General features: G+C 44.5%; 1 protein-coding gene and 1 pseudogene across 1 annotated transcript in view; one reads left to right on the top strand and one right to left on the bottom strand.

Moving 5' to 3' along the window:
- The first annotated feature begins 3,999 nt into the window (after nucleotides 1-3,999).
- The window catches only part of LOC142854409 (solute carrier family 5 member 4B), a 42,557-nt gene continuing 26,443 nt past the window's right edge, over nucleotides 4,000-20,113 (top strand). Inside the window, exons 1-6 of the mRNA XM_075979926.1 lie at nucleotides 4,000-4,115; nucleotides 4,648-4,812; nucleotides 10,135-10,206; nucleotides 13,718-13,822; nucleotides 15,021-15,080; nucleotides 19,917-20,021. Of these exons, the coding sequence (XP_075836041.1) occupies nucleotides 10,138-10,206; nucleotides 13,718-13,822; nucleotides 15,021-15,080; nucleotides 19,917-20,021 (339 nt within the window). The 5' untranslated portion in view covers nucleotides 4,000-4,115; nucleotides 4,648-4,812; nucleotides 10,135-10,137. The remainder of the gene's footprint in view (nucleotides 4,116-4,647; nucleotides 4,813-10,134; nucleotides 10,207-13,717; nucleotides 13,823-15,020; nucleotides 15,081-19,916; nucleotides 20,022-20,113) is intronic.
- Nucleotides 7,554-8,050, bottom strand: LOC142853649 (large ribosomal subunit protein eL28 pseudogene; annotated as a pseudogene).

Here is a 20,113-nt window from a genome sequence, read left to right as displayed (position 1 = left end):
AAGTAGGGTGTGGCTACTTGGTGTTTTGGACATTAAGATGGCCGATAGATAAGGATCCATTCCACCCTGACCAAAGGTCAGAGAATTCAAGCATACTTCCTCTCCTTCTTTTGTTGTTTTTTGTTTTTTGGTTTTTTTTGATTTTTCGAGACAGGGTTTCTCTGTGGTTTTGGAGCCTGTCCTGGAACTAGCTCTTGTAGACCAGGCTGGTCTCGAACTCACAGAGATCCACCTCTCCTTCTTTTGAAACAGGAGGATTGACTTACGGAGTGGCTGCTTGCAGGATACTTGGTCTAGGGTGTGTTCACTGCTCCAAACAATACACGCTTTACTCTGGAATTAATGGCTTGATGTCTCAAAGTATTAAAACAAACAGCTGTTCTGGGTGTCCTTTGTGTCATGTTAAAGCAGTCTATTGCCAGAGGGAATAGTACCCTCTTTTGGTACTGGGGTACCTCCTACCTAACATTTCCAATCCTCATGCCTCTACCCTGACACATACCAACCCAACATGGCTAGGATCACAGCAAAAGTTACCCCAAAAAGGTGGCTCACGATAGACTGTTCTCTCTCTCTCTCTCTCTCTCTCTCTCTCTCTCTCTCTCTCTCTCTCTCTCTTTCTTTCTCTCTAACCAAACTATGATATAGTACCCCAATCCATTTGCTTCTGTTAGAGTTAAATATTGAAATCCACACTAAGGATGAGCCATGAGGTTTTTGTCTGAAGGCAACTATGTGGAACTGGAAAAGTGTGGATTGATGTCCAAGCCCTGCCCACTAATAGATTGTGTGAATATAAATGAGCCACATAACCTCTCTGGGATTGAGGGTGAAGGACCTCCAGAGTGGAGAGACTCTCACTCAAGTATTGGGATAACACGACCCCCCAGGAACTCAGGAGAGACCGTCCTTGCTGCAACCACACGAGGTTTATTGACAGGACAGGAACCAGTGCACTGGGGCCAAAACTCATTTCCCACACAGGGGTAGAGAGTTCGACCCCGAGTAGCTGGGAGAAGGAGTATTTAAGGGAAGAAACCATCCAAAGGGGGTAGGGAGGGCATCATTAGAAAATTCCAAAAATACCAGTGATCATTGAAAAATTCTGAAAATACCAGTGATAATCACAAGGAGGTAACTCCCTGTTTCTGAAGATTATAATCTAACTTTATCTTCAGCTAGTTTCTGAAACAGTTGCTGAACCAACTGATCAATCTAGATTTTTGATTCTTCTCTCCCTGCTTAGATTTTTCGCTCTATTTTTTCTGCTTAGAGGGGTCTGGATTTATCCAAGTCTTGCAAGGGGACAGAGAGAGGAGAGAATGAATATATGAATATGAGAGTACAGATTACAATTAAAGAAAATGTCAAGCTTTTTAATGCATCCATTGTTATCACATTTATATTCCCTTTTCAGGGGGTAGAATATACACAAGGCAAATGTACAAATGCATTACAAATATTTGTAAATATAAGGAAGTTTATCCCACAGAAACAACTGATAAGGAGAAATTGTCCTGGAACACGTGCTTAGAAGAAGGCAAACTTGTTTTATAGACATGTGATATATATTCATTGGGGCTTCACTTAATATCCAATGAAGTCCAAGCTTTCATAAATTATAAACTTTTGAAAGAGATGTTGATCAAAGGGCATAAACTTTTGGATAAAAATGAATTCTGTGAATCTATGCAAATTGTGACTATCGTGGAGGCCCACAAAGGCCAAGGTCAGAGAGTTGGGACTTATTTCTAGCTCCTTCAAGGTCATTGTGCTCCAACCTTAGGCAAAGTTCCCACCTAGTTGTAAACCCAAGAGTTCTGCTCTCTCAAGGTTATTGTCAACAGGTGTGACTAGTTGCCAGACCTCACCACTCCCGGGAAAGGGAATTTGTTTGTTCCCACCTCAAACAAAAGTCTAAGGCTCCAACTAAGTTCCAGTTCCCTTTATGGAAATAGCTTGGGATTCCACCCAGAGAGTGGTTTGCCTACAGAGTGTTTGGTTGGTCTAAGGCAGGAGTCTAGGGCGTGAGCAATTAGTGTAAGGCTGTGACTTACAATTTGTCTGTTAATGCAGCCTTTTGTTTTGCTCCTACCTTTTGGGGTCAGGGGTGTATTAAGCAGTTGGAAATTAAACGTGGGCAAATTTTCAGTACTCACTGGAATTCTCTCCCGATACTATCCTATATGTTTCTGTGTCTTATTATTTTCATTTGTGTCTTTATATTCTTTACTATACTTCTAAATCCCCACCCCTCCACTCTGGAGAAAGGTATTTTTGTCGAGGCTGGCCCCCAATAGAGTATACATAAAAATGCTGTTGTATAACTGAAATGAATTCCCTAGTTCAGAACAGTTTCCCACTGCCAGGCCTTTGTTCCTCTCTCCTAGGTAAATGCAGAGATCTGCCTTCCTGCAATTATCTTTATCCAGCACACATTTGGCCAGTGCTTAGGGTCCAGGCGTAGAGCAGCCCATCTAAGATAGTCACAGATCTCCAAGGACATAGAATTACTTCCTGCCAAGCTGCTGCTCTGCTTTTACCTCACCTAAAAGATTCTCAACTCCTCATGCTCACTTTCACCCCAGTTTACTGGTGATTTTAGTTCTGGACTCTCAATGCAGCAGAAGAGATAATTACCTGCAACCCAGAGAAAGGCCCTCAACACCCACAATCAGAACAGCTGGTAACAGCAAAGCCCGGAACTGATAATTTAGAGGCCCGGGTCTCTTCTTCGCTCAGAGCGACAAATCTAGCTCCAGACCTAGGCCTGTAGAAACTGCAGCATCTGGTGTACGTGCTATCTGATCAAAAGCTTCCGCTAGATTCCCTGGTTACCTGGTAACCACTATGCTTGCTGGGAGGAAAAAGGCAGACACTGATTTAAACAATCTGTGCCCTATTCATAATTTTACTGAAAATAAACCTTTACTAACCACCTAAAAATATAGTGTATCACACTAACCTTCCCCTGTAGGATTCCCAGCTGGCTGGCCAGAAAAGCTAGGGAGTTGTGGAGGGGCCCCTCTGTTCTAGCCCACCAGTAAGGTCCGGGAGAGTGGGGCATATACTCAGGCATACATGCACGCAAAATAACAATGTGCGTGTGTGCACATGCGCACACGTGCACGTACACACACATAAAAGCCCAAGAACCATGGGTGGATCAATGCAATATCCTTCCTTCAAGAATACATTAATGGAACTTTCATCTTGGGTATAATCAATAATTGTTTATTTGGGCCTAGTACCCATTCATGTGTCGGGAACTCATGCCTAGTACTATAAACCTAGCCATGGACCCATGGCTGGAGAGGTCCTAGGTCCGAGAGGAAAACATTACTGATGTGTTGTTACTATAGAATATAGATTCCAACTGCGTTTTTATACTTTGATTGAAGAAGAGGTCATGAATCCAGGAGGAGGGGGGGCAGATGCTGGATGAGTTGGGATGGAGGAAAGGAGGGTTGGACGAAAATAGGTCTCATATACAAAATTCTCAGATAAGTTTAAAAAGATTTTGCTCTCTCTAGATTCTTAGAATTGCCACAGTCATGAACTACAACAAGCAAAGTTTCCTGTACTAGGCTTACAACATGACAGGCCTTGTCAACATTCACGGAAGTAGAGGAGCTTGTAGAGCCTTATCCATGACTGGGGAACTGTTGGCCATTGGTAGGTTCTGGGTGCCCTGTTGGGTATGTATTCTGAGCCCACTGGGCCCCAGGGGATAGCTCCAAATCCATGATCAAATCAGACAACCCTGGTTAAACTCAGCGTCACGAAACAGACATGAAGAGAACAGTTGATTGTGGTAAAAGTTTCTTGTCTTTTCTACCAGATGGGTCAAGGTTCAGCCCCTCCCCCACCCACCAACTTATTGTTTATGTAGCAGCAACCTCTGCTGGCTGCTTCTGGCATTGCAGCCCGTGAGCCCTGATGCTCTTCCATCACTTTGCATACCAAGGGGTGACTTACGTCTAAGCCACAGGTTGTATGCTCTGAGGGTGCTGAGGAGTGAGGAAAAGAGACGATCGAGATCTCTATGAAGAACCAGCCTGAGGTTTTCAGATCCCACCTAGCAGAAACCCTGCGGACGGAAAGAGGCCAAGGAGGTAAGGGCTGTGTCAGAGTTGTCAATTACAACGGTGGCAGACCCTGAGTCATTGAAGCCCCTCAGCCTGAGCGGTCTAACAGTGGTCGAGCAGAGGCTACCAGGCTCCAGGGGATTACAGCTGATCGCTCATTTCAGACGTCAGGACAAGCGTTAGCCAAGCTCTCTGCAGCCTGCACCTCCCGCCACCCGTGCTTCCAAGTCTCTGCTCGTCTCCACCTCCACAGTTACTGTGAGTGGTCACCTATAAAGACTGTGCCCCTACGCTCCCTGAATTTGTGACGATTCCAGGGTAGCTATGGCAAACCAGCCTTTTTGGAATATGGAGGGCAAAGAAGTTGATTTCATCTCCAGTGCTGCCCTGTTACACCAAATGTGTAACCGAAAGACTTGGCCGGGACGGTGAACTTTTACTGACGCTGGGATGGTCACTCTTTCTTCACCAGGGTTTCTAGGGATCTTACTCTGAGGATTTAAGCAGGGCAAGGACTGAAGCCACAAACTGCTTCTTCACCATTTTCTCTGTTTTTCAGCCGCCTTTTCATCTTTCTCATGATTTCTGAAGATCCCCTCTCTTTGCCTGTTCAGAATAGAGCCTACACTTTAGTAACCGGCCACTTCTCACACATGCTATCACATGGAGACAGTGTCCCGTCAACCAACTGGCTTCGGAAATCTTTCAGGATCGTTACTGATAGGTAAGGGCATATTCCAGTCCCAGTGTTCTTTATTTTCTGTCTGTTTCCAGTATCGTTTCATCCCTCTTCCCTCTATTGCGCCTTCTCACGGTTTGTTGACTCTGGGTTGGTAACTTCTCAGTTGGTTCCTTTTCTCTCTCTGTTTGGTGAACCTGCTCAACTATTGGGTCTTTAAAGATTTATGCCATTTTACCTTTCTAAAATACAATATATTTTGATCATGTCTTCCTCCTCTCCCAACTCCTCCCTGATCCTTCCCACAAACTTCATGTTCTTCCTCCCATCTCTCTCAAAATAAAAATTCAGGCATGTTTTATACTTTTGTGTTTTTATGATGGTATTTATTATCCTTTTACTTCTAAATGCCACGTTTCTTTGTCTTTTTAAGCATTTCTCTTAAGTCTAGGCTGCCAGTGGTTAAGTTCTTCAGTTTTTGTTTATTTGGAAAGCATTTCTCACTCATAAAGAAGACCTTTACTGTAGAGTACTCCCCCACCCCCCACTCCCACCCCCCACCCTCACCTCATACCCTCACTCCCCACCCCCACCCCCACCTCCCACCAGTTTGGGACCTGGAATGTGTCTTTGTGTAATTGTCCAACATCTTAGAGTTTCCAAGCCAATCCGGGCTTCATCTTCACAATTTCACACAATGGCCTCTCTAGGCCTCCATGCAGGGACACCCCTGGCACATACCTGGCCTCAGCAGCTTTCCTACTTGGTTGAGGAGGGAGACTCCATAACCCCTTTCTTCTATCCTGACTCTAAAGCCAGAATCATGTGACCGAAACTGCCAAGTTCTGCTGCTTGCTGAGGCTGGAACATGGCCTCCTTGTTCAATTGTATCTTTACCAACTTTCTCGTTCTGATGGTTCCTTTTACCGCCTAAACTTGGCTGTCCTGAAACTTGCTCTGTAGTTCAGTCTGGCTTGGAACTCAGAGATCTGTTTGCCTCTGTCTACTGAGTGCTGGGATTAAAGACCCATACCACCACTTCTGGACCTAAAGTGTTCTTTAATTTCTTTTCGCAAATTGGAAATTTAGCTGGGTGGAGTGTTGTCCTGAGGATGCTACTCCTTCCGCTCCATTACACCAGGCTTTTCTTTAATCTGTTTATCCCCCTTGAGCACAGGATTTCATTCTATTCCACTGCCTGGTTCCTTTTTTCACCTCAATGGTACATTTTCTCTTTCTCATCGCTCAGCTTGCTCCATTTCTTTATAGATCTGCACAAGAGTGAATGCTAAAAACCACACAGCAGAGTCTATACTAGGCTGCTTTGAGATTTCCTCTGCCAGCACAGCTAATCTAACACTCTTCAGTTTAGCCTAAGGCAAACTTTTCTTTTCTTTTTTATTGAGAAAAGGAAGAAAAAAAAACAAGTTTCCACCTCCTCTCAGCCTCCCATTTCCCTCCCCCTCCTCCCACCCTTCTCCCCCTCCTCCCACCCTTCTCCCCCTCCTCCTACTCCTCTCCCCCTCCCTCTCCAGTCCAAAGAGCAGTCAGGGTTCCCTGCCCTGTGGTAAGTCCTAGGTCCTTCCCCCTCTGTCCATATCTAGGAAGGTGAACATCCAAACTGGCTAGGCTCCCACAAAGCCAGAACATGAAGTAGGATCAAAACCCCATGCCATTGTCCTTGGCTTCTCATCAGCCCTCATTGTTCGCCATGTTCAGAGAGTCCAGTTTTAACCCATGGTTTTTTAGTCACAGTCCAGCTGGCCTTGGTGAGCTCCCAGTAGATCAGCTCCACTGTCTCAGTGGGTGGGTGCACCCCTCGTGGTCCCGACTTCTTTGCTCATGTTCTCCCTCCTTCTGCTCCTCATTGGGACCTTGGGAGCTCAGTCCAGTGCTCCAGTGTGGGTCTCTGTCTCTATCTCCATCCATCACCAGATGAAGGTTCTATGATAATATGCAAGATATTCGTCAGTATTGCTATAGGCTAGGGTCATTTCAGGTTCCCTATCCTCAGCTGCCCAAGGAACTAACTGGGGACCTCGGCTTGGGCTCCTGGGAGCCACTCTAGGTTCAAGTCTCTTGCCAACCCTAAGGTGGCTCTAAGGCAAACTTTTCTGAAAAGGGCAGAAAACAGTAACATTCTTGGCCAAAATACCACAAGAAATGTCTCTAGGCCACACGCTATCATTCTTTGTAGCGCACCTTGCCCGTCTGCGCTCTATGCGCTGCCATACAATCGTGAACCGGGAAAGGGGCTGGAGACTGAAACACACAAAGACACTCAGACAGAGAGACGGGTCATCCTTGAAACCAGAATGCCCCCCTTTATTGTGTTCAGGGGCAGCTTACACAGGGATCCTCAACTGATAGCCACGCCCGAGCCAAATGCACCAGACACCACTCCTCTGCCATCAGGAACTCCTGAGGGTCTCGTGCTCAGAGCAGCTGCAAGCATTACAAGTTGTTTACAAGAAATTCAGGATCTGGGGGGTTCACAGCTCTCAACAACTCTCCTCTGAAATCATTTGAGATAGGTCCCCACAGTTCAAATCATCCACAGTACATCTGTCTTCCATGTTCCTACGAGTATGCTCCATTTAGCCCTACTTAAAGTATTCAACTGTTTTTTTAATTCAAAGTCCCATCCTCCACATTCCTCCAAAGAGAAGCATGGTCAGACCTCTCACAACAAAACCCCGGCCCCTGGCACCAGCTTCTGTCTTAGCTTTAGTTTTATTGCTATGAGGAGACATTATGACCACAGCAACTTTTTTTTTTTTTGATGGTTGAAAAAAGTCAGTAGACTCTTTATTGCTTCTGGGGTGTAGGGCTCAGGAGCTCTTGGTGGGACGGGTCCGTTTCCTCTTCACCACCACAGGCTTCTGGCTTCGTAGGATGGCACTGGCCCTGCGGATGGCCGCCATGCGCAGATCAGGGCGGTACTTGTTCTTTCGGATCATGTGCCTGATGCTGCTCAGGGTGGCCCGTGTATTCTTGTTGATGGTGGTCCTTACGTAAGAAGTAGCTGGTTTGCGCTGACCGGATCTGCGTTTCATGACCACCACGACCCCTTTGCCGTCGGCCGCGGGCTCCACTCCCACCGTCTTGCGGTGAATCAGCCCGTTGTAGCGGAAGGAGTTGCGGGCTTTCAGATTATTGGGTTCGGTGCTGTATGTCTGCTTATTCCTCTTGATCAGGAAACTGGAGCAGTTCCGAACGACCATCCATTGCAGATGCGCAGACATGGCGGCGCCTCCTCTTCTATGGCGGACGGAGACGGAAAGAGCGACCACAGCAACTCTTACACAGGAAAACATTTAATTGGGTGCAGGCTTGCAGCTTCAGAAGTTCAGTCCATTCTCATACGGTGGGAAGCATGGTGGCATGGAGGCAGACATGGTGCCAAAGAAGGAGCTGAGAGTTCTGGATCTTGATCTGCAGGCTTCTGAGACCTCAAAGCCCACCTCCTAGTGACACACTTCCTCTAACAAAGCCATACCTACTCCAACAAGGCCACACCTCCTAATGTTGCTGCTCCCTGTGAGCCTATGAGGGTCATTTTTTATTCAAACTACCACAGTAAGCCTTTCCAGAAACCTTGAAAGAAGAAAAACACAGCTACCGTGTGGCCTAGTATCTGCCAAAATGCATATGTGAGACCTTGCTACATGGCTCAAGCAGCCCCCTCTTCCTCCACATCCAGGCCATCTACAGAATCATACCTTGAGATTTTAAAATAGCCAATAAAATGATAAGTTATCAGGTGTGGGAGATGAAGTAGCAGAAATCACATTTTCAAAGCCTTATTATACTGTACTTGTCATTTGGTTCTTTTGATCCGGGACTCTGCCCAGTGTGGTAGCATAAATAAAAGCTCTTTCCTAAAGAAGCCCTGGAGTCCCATCCCTTTGGCCAGAATCCCACAACACCATAGTCTTGAACTGTGACATCAACTTCATTCAAATTATAAGCCCCAAAGAAATACAACGCTTTGGAAACCTTGAAATAAATAAAGAATTAACCTTATTTATTTTGTTTTGTTTTGTTTTGTTTGAGACAAGGTTTCTCTGTAGCTTTGGTGCCTGTCCTGGAACTAACTCTTGTAGACCAGGCTGGCCTCGAACTCACAGAGATCTGCCTGCCTCTGCCTCCGAGTGCTGGGATTAAAGATGTGCACCACCACCACCCGGGAAATCCTTATTTTCAAGAGATGACGTTTTTCACCATAGAGAATATTTGTGTTTTAAAAAGAAACTATTCTCAGTCCTGTTCTGCTCTGTCTTTCTTTACATCTTCCCTCTTTGGCTCCCTGCCTTGCTCTTTCCCGTGTCTGCAGCTGAACCTGTCCAGTCTTGAATGTGTTGTCTTTTTTTATCAGTGAGCACTCTGCTCATCGCTTCTGATGTGTAACCCATTTCTCCCTTTTATCACTTACTCTTACACACTACCAAGGACATTGACGGCTGAAGGGCCAAGGTCCCCAAACAGGGACACACAGGAGAGGTTTAAGGTCCATGAGTTCAAGATCAGCTCTGATATCTTGCTCCATTTGTCTGAGGATTGATCATTAATCCAGCGCCTACATAAACATAGAAGTCTTCCCTGGGAAGGGAACAGAAGCACCTGAAGCCATGGAGAGTACATTAAGTCCTGCGACTCAGACTGAGGAGCCTCCTGCGATGTCACAGCGCATTCAGAATGCAGCTGACATCTCCGTCATTGTCATCTACTTCATAGTCGTGCTAGCTGTGGGGTTGTGGGTATGTGGGAACCATGCAGGCTTCTGGGTGGGCACCGGGCTCGGGGCACAGAGTCCTGGAATGGAAGACGTGTGTCGTGATAAACGGAGGCGACAATAGATTGTTACGGACGTCGTTGTTGGATCTGAATCATTTTCTGGCATGTGGTAGTGCCGGGTGGGCTCATTTTTAAGGCAACACAATTATTTGAATAGAGGGAGGACTGAGAACAACAGGTTTACCCTGATTGTATCTCCAGCACCCGGAGAAAGGGGGAAAACATACTATCTCACCTTCTTTATTTCCCCGTATTGTCTGAATTTCTGACTTGGTGAGGAGGCCGCTGGAACCACTGTGTTCTCTTCATTCGTTTTCAGTACTGAAGTCTATGATGCAGATATTCACCCAACACAGCACAGCCCCTCAGGCTGTGTTCACAGCTGACAGCCAGTGGCTGCTCTGCCGGGAGGATGCTTTCTTAAAATCCTCCTGGCCCGTGAATTCCATTGAGACTTGGTCCGTGCAACAATGCTGACAATTCACCCCTGCTAGCACCCTGGCCAGTGTAAATGGAGCTTAGCGCCGTGCCTGCTGCGGTTTATCCTCTCTTTTCTTCCCTCCTACTCAGGCCATGGTGAAAAGCAACAGAGGCACTGTTGGAGGCTTCTTCCTGGCTGGCCGAGATGTGGCTTGGTGGCCGGTAAGTGGGCCGGAGGTTTCTGGAGATAAATTCATTCATTCACTCTCTGTGTTTCCATTGGGAATATTAATAGTTAAAGATGTGCTGTGGCACCTTTCTGAAATCCTTGACATCATAGTTGTGGCCTATAATAGAGAAACTGGAGTGCCGTCACCGGAGAGGCTCAGCCTTGCCTCTAGGAGGCCCCGTTGAGCTCTCCTCGTGTTCTTTCCTCAGGAGTATTACCAAGAACCTTCTGCCTTGGCTCCACACCCTCTTCCTTTGTTCCCAGTCCTGTGCTAATTCTGTCCTGTGTCTGGATTCGTCCACTCTGCTTCTCTTTCAATGTTCAGATAAGTCCCCGATCATTCCTGACCTGCCACATTTTTCTGGTGAGCCCTATGTTGTATGCCGTCTCTGATAGTATGCTGTGCCCCTGTGATGGTGTTCATGGCCATCCCTTTTGACTCTTGCCTTTTGGACATTTTCCTTCCTGCTTTTTAATGTGTAACTATTTTGGCTAGATTTCCATCGCAAGAGGCTGCATCTTCCTCTCTGACCCTAGAAAGTGTTAGAGCTGGATTCTGTATGTAGCAGGTCCCCAGGACTGGGACTCTATCAAAATCTGTTTACTCGTTTACATAGGATGAGAGGAGACGGGGATTGAGAAATGACCTGGCTTGCTGCAAGTACAAAACAGACTTTCATTTTTTTTTATTGGTTTTTCGAGACAGGGTTTCTTTGTGGCTTTGGAGCCTGTCCTGGAACTCCCTTGGTAGACCAGGCTGGCCTAGAACTCACAGAGATCCGCCTGCCTCTGCCTCCCGAGTGCTGGGATTAAAGGCGTGCGCCACCACCGCCCGGCCAGACTTTCATTTTTGACAGGCTGTTAGACACTGCCTTCCCCAAACCTGTCAGCATTAGCAGCGTATCTCCATTTCGTCCAGTTGAATAGAAAGAGGGATGTGGAGACGGCTGAAAGGGTGGGAACAGACACAGCACTTCGAGGTCTCAAACACCAATTTTGCGGAATAAAGTTTGGTATTCATCCATGGCCTCTCACAAGACCGCTCTTAGCATTTGCAGCTTACGGCCTGTAGACAACACCACAGAAAAGAAGGCAACTGACAAGAGCATCCCAGGCTAGGAGGCTGGGGGAGGGGTTCCCTCACTCTGGAGTACGAGGTCCTTAAGACTGGTTTAAGTCATAAAACTCTTATGAGGGCCTGGCAGTGGGCCAAAGAGGCTTATTTAAAAGTATATTGGCAGAAACAGCAAAGTACCTCTGAGGCAGCGCCCAATAAACTGTAAACATGTTAGGGTTCACAGGCTGTGTAATCTCCAACAACCCAGTCCTGCCACCACAGCACAGAAGGTGCCATAGTCAATGTGATAAGCCAGTGAGCTTGGTTGTCTTCCAACAGATCCGTTTATGGCAAAGAAACCTTTACTTTCCCTCCCCCCACCCAGTACTCTTGAGGGTTTAAAACAATTTAGCCGTTCAAAATCCTTAAATCACATTCCTCAATCTGTTGTGTTGATGAGGGCTTAGGCTTGTTCTGTGCCATGCAAGAACGCCTCCTCACCAAGAGGCAGGCGACAGGGGAAAACTGGGAAGCTCTACAGTCAAACAATACCATAATTCAGTGAACCTAACAGCTGTCTACAGAACATTCCACCCAAACAGCAGTTTTGGCTTTCACCAAAACTGATCACAAATAAGGAGCCAAAGCCAGTCTTATCACAAACACGTAGGCAATTCAAGAGATTCGTAAGAATCCCATATACTGGGAAATGTAGAAGGAGACTGCTAGTTAGTCCTGGCTGCTTAGCCCCTAAATAATCATATGGAAACTGTATTAATTAAATCACTGATTGGCCCATTAGCTCTAGCTTCTTATTAGCTAACTCTTACATATTAATTTAACCCATTTCTATTAATCTGTATATTGCCACATGACTCTGGCTTACCAGTTAAGTTCCCAGTGTCTGTCTCCGGCAGCTCCATGGCTTCTCTCTGACTCTGCCCTCCTTTCTCCCAGCATTCAGTTTAGTTTTCCCCGCCTAAGTAAGTTCTGCCCTGCTATAGGTCCAAAGCAGGTTCTTTATTCATTAATGGTAATCACAGCATACAGAGGGAAATCCCACATCAGGGAAATCTAGAAGAAAAGATGAATTCTAGATAGACACAACCTACCAAAGCTAAAACAAGATGAAGTAAATTATTTAAACTGGTGTGAAAAGAAATTCAGATCCTATGAGAATTAACAATCAATGGACCAATGAAGTCTTTAGGACTGGTCAAGGAGAAAAAGTGCCTTAGAGATTGGGTGGTAGAATTTCTTCTTTTTCATCCTCTTCTTTTTCTTTTTTCTTTTTTTGAGACAGTGTTTCTCTAGTAAAACCCTGGCTGTCCTGGAACTCACTCTGTAGACCAGGCTGGCCTTGAGCTCAGAGATCCACCTGTCTCTGCCTTCTGAATGTTGGGATTAAAGGAGTGCACCACCACTGCCTGGCTCTTCTTTTTTAAAAGAGGTATTTTGCTTCATGCTTTTCTTAATTTGAGTTGGGGTCTCTGAAACTAATTTCTAAGCTGCTCTCAGACTCAGTGCTCCTGCCCCGCCCCCCGTCAAGTACTGACCCAGAGGCATGCACTGCTGTACCTGGCAGAGTCAGCTGCTCTTTGTTTTATTTTTATTTTATTTTTATTTTATTTTATTTTTTTTGTGAAGTAGGGTCTTCTGTACAGTGGAGGCTAGCTTTGAACTTGCGATCCTCTTACTTCAGCCTCCCACCTACTTAGTTTTCATGCATATGCCACCAGACCCAACACGCAAGGTGATAGTTTTACCCCGTGTATGTGTGCAATGTTCGGTATATGTGTGGAAGATTGTCTGCATGTGTGTGGGTGTATGTGTGTATGAAGTTCTGCATTTGTACGGGTATATCCTCATGTAGGGGCCTACAGTTGACACTGGGTTTCTTTCTGGACCACTCTCTACTTTGTTGGTTTAGACAAGATCTCTCCCCGAACCTGTTCTAACTAAACCCAGCTTGACCCAGAAAGTCTCAGTTTCTACCCCTGAGTTCTGAGACTAAGGTGGCAGACACAACTTCCTGGATTTGCTGGGTTCTGGGATCTTAAGTAGGGTCCTTAACCTTTCACCAAATGTGCTTTATCCATGGAGTCATCTCTCCAGTCCCTGCAAGGCAATGTTTACAGGAAATAATTGGAGGGTATTTTCCATTGAAATTCAATGATGTATCCTATGTAAACATCTGGTTTTCTTCTGCCTCATATATGTGTCTTCTGTTCAGTAGAACAGAAAGACTCCCCCCAAATCACACATGTGTGCACGCGCACGCGCACAGACACACACTCACACACACACACACTTTTAGATGATGAACTGCAGTTGGTTTGGGAATCCTGTTCTAAGAAGTGATTGAAACACAACATCCTCTGTCTGTGGTCAATAGCTCTACTTTGGCTCTTTTAGCTTCAGCCACACTCTGTTCTCTTGCATTGCAGATGGGCGCCTCTCTCTTTGCCAGCAACATTGGCAGTAACCATTTTGTGGGCCTGGCTGGAACGGGAGCAGCTTCAGGGATTGCTACTGCAGCGGTGGAATGGAACGTAAGGAGCATCCAAGGCTCTTCTATGATCTAACATCCACTTTCACTTCCCCATCGTAAGGAGCGTCCAAGGCTCTTCTGTGACCCAACATCCACTTTCACTTCCCCATCGATCAAATGCACTCCTAATTTTCTTTCCCCTTCCTGGACCCTGTATTTCTAGGAACCTACTATATAAAATACAAAAGCAATGGTTTTGCCTCATGAGGAACTTCCAGATGAACTCGGGAGTGTAGAAAACATCGGGAGAGAATCTGCACAGCATACTGAGGGGTGGCTTTGGGAGGATGTGCCACATAGATGAGGGACAGAACTTGGCACGTGCTGCAGGAGCTTGAGCTTATCTCCCCCCCCCCCCAGTGTTGTGTAGTGTGTGCATGCTGGTGAGGGGATGACACCAGTATAGAAGAAAATCCGATTATGGACAAAGTTTAGACAGCTCATCCCTGAACGGACTTAGGCGTATCTGAGAATCATCATAAATACCTTTGTTCTTCCCTTGTTATATATGTGTTCTAATTTTACATGAGTAGCATGAGGGCCTCTAGTCTACACCCATCTTCCAGACACGCCCCTTGGCCAGAGTGTGATTCTGATAGTGCTGTGGACTTTGTCTCCGTAGTCACGTTCAGATGGCCTCTTCGGTGTGGCTCATGGACTGCAGATAACTCAGCTGGCTTCAGCTAACCTGTGACACTGTGTGTAGACGGAGATTGTGCTTTAGTTTCCCTGCTGCCCAGACCCGAATAATCACACAAAACTATATTAATTACAACACCATGTATTAATCACTGTGTCTCTGCTACTGTTTTGTCTTGGAAAGTATGATTGGTTCCAGATTTCCTTTATCCTTTTGATTGCTTTAACCATTCAAGAATACCGTGCTCACTGCCTGCCACTCAAGGACAATACTTGGTGATAAAGATTTTATGCTTTTCTAGTGGCCCAACTACCCCCACTCTGCCATGTCACCTGGTCATCTCTTACCTCATGTCTTGGGTCAAGGCCTATGTCTCAGAAGGTGTTGGCCTCTGAGTCATGAACACAGAGTAAGGAAGGAAGAGATAGCTGTCCAAGGATCTTAATGGTTTCAGTGGAACAAGATATAAAAAACGTCTTTCTCTGGTTTTCTACCCAATGGTCTAGGTCTCATAAGCAATGCCTCTTTAACTTGACACTCTCTCCTCGCTTTCTTACAGGCCCTGCTTATGGTGCTAGTTCTCGGGTGGGTGTTTGTCCCCATCTACATCAAGGCTGGGGTGAGTATCGTACATCCTCAAACGAGCCTGCCGGAAGTTATGTCCAGTATGCTTTGCTTCACTGACATCTCCGGAGTGAAACTTAATACCCAGCCCTCTCCTGGTCTGCTGCTAAAAGTAAACAAGTGACACAAATCCTATGCCCTTCCTGGAAGGGCTCAGTGCAGGATGTGGCTCAGACTGGTGAGGAATCTGTACGGCCCTGCGTAGTGACCACTGTGGCCATCTTTCCCTGGTGCAGGAACTTGAGTCTAGAACGGAGGGAGGCTCATCAGAAGGAATCAGAAATGACCTGGCATTATCCTGAGGGGCATCACCTTTATAGGCAGGAAAAGTCAGACCCCAGAGTGCTAGGGAAAACTATACAAACACTAAACATCATGAAAGATCTTGCATTATTTGAAAGTCAGTTAAAAAATAGAGAGTATATGCAGGAAATGTGGTAGGGGACAGAGGTGTCTGTGTGTGTTCAATTGTGAAAGACAGGCATCCTCTCACCCACGTTCAGGAAGTATGGTGGGAAACAGAGTTGGGGTTGCATGTGTGTGTGTGGGGGGTTAAATTGTGAAAGACAGGCATCCTCTCACCCTCTGGGAAGTGAGCAGCATGGGCTTTTAGATCCTCAGAGGTCATGATTAGATTTGTGTTCTATTCAGTCATCTGAGAGGAGAATGAACTTGATTAGGTGACCTCTGGGTGGCAATTTAACAAGGACACTGCAAAATAAATCACAGTTTTGTTGGAAGGAGAGATCTTCCTGGGACAGAGACAATTGGCTTAATGGCAAATGAGAACTGAGGGGGTGTGAAGTGCGAAACCTCCATTAGGGGAGCTGAGATTACCGCGGGATGTTAATGTGTCAACGGGGAAAGCAATGATTCCTCTTGGGAACGGGAATAGTTGTCTTTGAAGTATGTTTTAGTTAATTCCCTGTATCTATGTTTTAATTAATTCTATGAAGCTGTGTTTTAGTTAATTCCATGTATCTATGTTTTAGTTAATTCCATGTATCTATGTTTTAGTTAATTCCATGCAGCTATGTTTTAGTTAATTCCATGTATCTATGTTTTAGTTAATTCCATGCAGCTATGTTTTAGTTAATTCCATGTATCTATGTTTTAGTTAATTCCATGTATCTATGTTTTAGTTAATTCCATGCATCTATGTTTTAGTTAATTCCATGTATCTATGTTTTAGTTAATTCCATGCATCTATGTTTTAGTTAATTCCATGTATCTATGTTTTAGTTAATTCCATGCATCTATGTTTTAGTTAATTCCATGTATCTATGTTTTAGTTAATTCCATGTAGCTATGTTTTAGTTAATTCCATGCATCTATGTTTTAGTTAATTCCATGTAGCTATGTTTTAGTTAATTCCATGTATCTATGTTTTAGTTAATTCCATGTATCTATGTTTTAGTTAATTCCATGCATCTATGTTTTAGTTAATTCCATGTAGCTATGTTTTAGTTAATTCCATGTATCTATGTTTTAGTTAATTCCATGTATCTATGTTTTAGTTAATTCCATGCATCTATGTTTTAGTTAATTCCATGCATCTATGTTTTAGTTAATTCCATGTATCTATGTTTTAGTTAATTCCATGCATCTATGTTTTAGTTAATTCCATGTATCTATGTTTTAGTTAATTCCATGTAGCTATGTTTTAGTTAATTCCATGTATCTATGTTTTAGTTAATTCCATGTATCTATTTTTTAGTTAATTCCATGTATCTATGTTTTAGTTAATTCCATGTATCTATGTTTTAGTTAATTCCATGTAGCTATGTTTTAGTTAATTCCATGTATCTATGTTTTAGTTAATTCCATGTATCTATGTTTTAGTTAATTCCATGTATCTATGTTTTAGTTAATTCCATGTATCTATGTTTTAGTTAATTCCATGTATCTATGTTTCAGTTAGTTCCATGTATCTATTAAAAGGGCAGAAGCCAATACTTTGTATAGAAAACAACTTTATTTAGCTCACAGCCAGGGTAGTCAAACCACATGGTACCTGAAACACCTTGGCTGCTGCCACATCAAAATATGGTGAAGAAATGGGAAGGAAATGGTTGCTGGAGAAGGAGTCAAGCAAGTGCCTGATAAGCTCCATTCTCTAAAGAATTCGCTCCTGTGAGAGCAGCAGAATCCATCTCCGCTGGGGGACCTCCTGCTCCTACTGTCTTCCCACTGAGCCCTACCTTGTACAGACAGCCCAAGCCCAACACCATCACATGGGGCACCACATCTGAACCTCATGAAACCTTAGAGAGACAAATTATTCAAGTCATAGAATTCCATCCCTGGTTTTCAAAGAGCATGCCTTTCTCACAGTAAAAAACACACTCAGTCTAGGGCAGTGGTTCCAAAACCTGAGGTCAATTTAGAAGCAGCTCAAAAGTCCAAATACAAATTCTTTTTTTTAATTTTTATATTATTATTACAAATTTTCACCTCCTCTCCTCCTCTCATTTCCCTCCCCCTTCCCCGGTTTGATCACATGCTCCATCAGGCCCAGTCCAGCTGGCCTTGGTGAGTTCCCAGTAGATCAGCCCCACCATCACAGTGGGTGGGTGCACCCCTTGTGGTCCTGACTTCCTTGCTCATGTTCTCTTTCCTTCTGCTCCTCATTTGGACCTTGGGAGTTCAGTCCAGTGCTCCAATGTGGGTCTCTGTTTCTATCTCCATCCATTGCCAGATGAAGGTGATATGCAAGATATTCATCAAGTGTGGCTATAGGATAGGGCCAGTTCAGGCTCCCTCTCCTCAGCTGCTCAAGGAACAAACTGGGGACATCTCCTTGGACACCTGGGAACCCCTCTAGAGTCCAGTCTTTTGCCAACCCTAAAATGGTTCCCTTAATTAAGATATATACTTCCCTGCTCCCATATCCACTCTTCCCCCATCCCAACCGACCCATTCTCCCAAGCTCTCCCCATCCCCTCTTCTCACTTCTCTCTCCCCATTACCCCTTACCCCCACCCCACCCCCACCCCACCCCCACCCCCAAGCTCTCAATTTTTGCCCAGCAATCTTGTCTACTTCCAATATCCAGGAGGAAAACTATATGTTTTTCTTTGGGTTCACCTTCTTATTTAGCTTCTCTAGGATCATGAATTATAGGCTCAAAGTCCTTTATTTATGGCTAGAATCCACTAATGAGTGAGTACATACCATATTCATCTTTTTGGGTCTGGTTATCTCACTCAGGATAGTGTTTTCTATTTCCATCCATTTGCATGCAAAATTCAAGATGTCTTTGTTTTTTTACCTCTGAGCAGTACTCTAATGCGTATATATTCCATACTTTCTTTATACATTCTTCCATTGAGGGGCATCTAGGTTGTTTCCAGGTTCTGGCTATTACAAATAATGCTGCTATGAACATAGTTGAACAGATGCTTTTGTAGTATGATAGGGCATCTCTTGGATATATTCCCAGGAGTGGTATTGCTGGATCCTGGGGTAGGTTGATCCCAAATTTCCTGAGAAACCGCCACACTGATTTCCAAAGTGGTTGCACAAGTTTGTATTCCCACCAGCAATGGATGAGTGTTCCCCTTACCCCATATCCTCTCCAGCAAAGGCTATCATTGGTGTTTTTGATTTTAGTCATTTTGACAGGTGTAAGATGGTATCTCAGAGTTGTTTTGATTTGCATTTCCCTGATCCCTAAGGAGGTTGAGCATGACCTTAAGTGTCTTTTGGCCATTTGAATTTCTTCTGTTGAGAATTCTCTGTTCAGTTCAGTACCCCATTTTTAATTGGGTTAATTAGCATTTTAAAGCCTAGTTTCTTGAGTTCTTTATATATTTTGGAGATCAGACCTTTGTCTGTTGCGGGGTTGGTAAAGATCTTCTCCCAATCAGTAGGTTGCAAATTTAGTTTTTCTTAACAGCTCAATGATATCCCATTGTGTAAATGTAATAAATTTTCATTATCCATTCAACAGCTGATGGACACATGGGCTATTTCCAAATTCTGGCTATTATGTATAGAGAATCAATGGACATGGGCAAGGATCTTTGTGGTAGGCTGGAGAATCCTTGGGGTACCCGCCCAAGAGTGGAATAGCTGGATTTTGAGATATATCTCTTCCCAGATTCCTGAGGAACCACGACAATGATTTCCATAGTAGCTACAGTTTTAATTTGCATTTTTTTGATGATTTTGGGCAATGAACATTTCTTTATGTGTTTCTTAGCCATTCGTGTTTTATCTTTTGAGAACGCTCTGCTTATATCTGTACCCAATTTTTAAATTGGGTTATTTGTTTTCCCGATATTCCATTTTTAAAATTCCTTAACTATTTTAGATACTAACTCTCTTTTAGATACGGGGTTGATAAAGTTCTTTCCCATCCTCTAGGTGGTGGCTTTGTCTGAATGACAGTGGCCTCTGCAATACAGAAGTTTTTCTGTTTCATGCGGTCGCATTTACTAATTGTTGAGCTTAGTGCTTGAGCTATCTGTTTAGTTTTTACCTGGACAATTGCCTCTTTGTAAGAGTGGGGAATTGATGTTACCCACTATCACTGTGTTAGGGTCAATGTATGATTGTTGATGTAGTAGTGTTTCTTTTATGAAACTGTGTGTCCTTGTGCTTGGTGCATAAATGTTTGGTGCAGAGTGTCCTTCCCTATCTCCTCTGGTTAGTCTCGGTTTGAGGCTATTTTGTCTAAAATTAAAATAGCTACATCAGATTGCTTCTTGGTTCTACTACCCTTTCCCACTTGATTATTCCCAAGACACCATACATAGCTCTTAACCGTCCTTAGGTGCTTAGGAGACATATGTTCAAGGTGACTTCCTGTTGACGTCTCTCTCTGCAGGTGATGACCATGCCAGAATACCTCAGGAAGCGGTTTGGTGGGCAGAGACTTCAGATCAGCATCTCGGTCCTCTCCCTCTTCATCATGGTGGCCATCCAAATCTCCGTGAGTTCAGCGCCCCCTGTTATATTAGCTGTCAGACACTGCTTGATAGGATTGGAGAGATAAGGTCACAAGCGGAGTGTGTGCTTGCTCAA

This window comes from Microtus pennsylvanicus, chromosome 7 (assembly GCF_037038515.1).
Source record: "Microtus pennsylvanicus isolate mMicPen1 chromosome 7, mMicPen1.hap1, whole genome shotgun sequence".
Classification (NCBI taxonomy): domain Eukaryota; kingdom Metazoa; phylum Chordata; class Mammalia; order Rodentia; family Cricetidae; genus Microtus; species Microtus pennsylvanicus.
The sequence above is the reverse complement of the archived record's forward strand: the minus strand, read 5'-3'. Positions and strand labels throughout refer to the sequence as shown.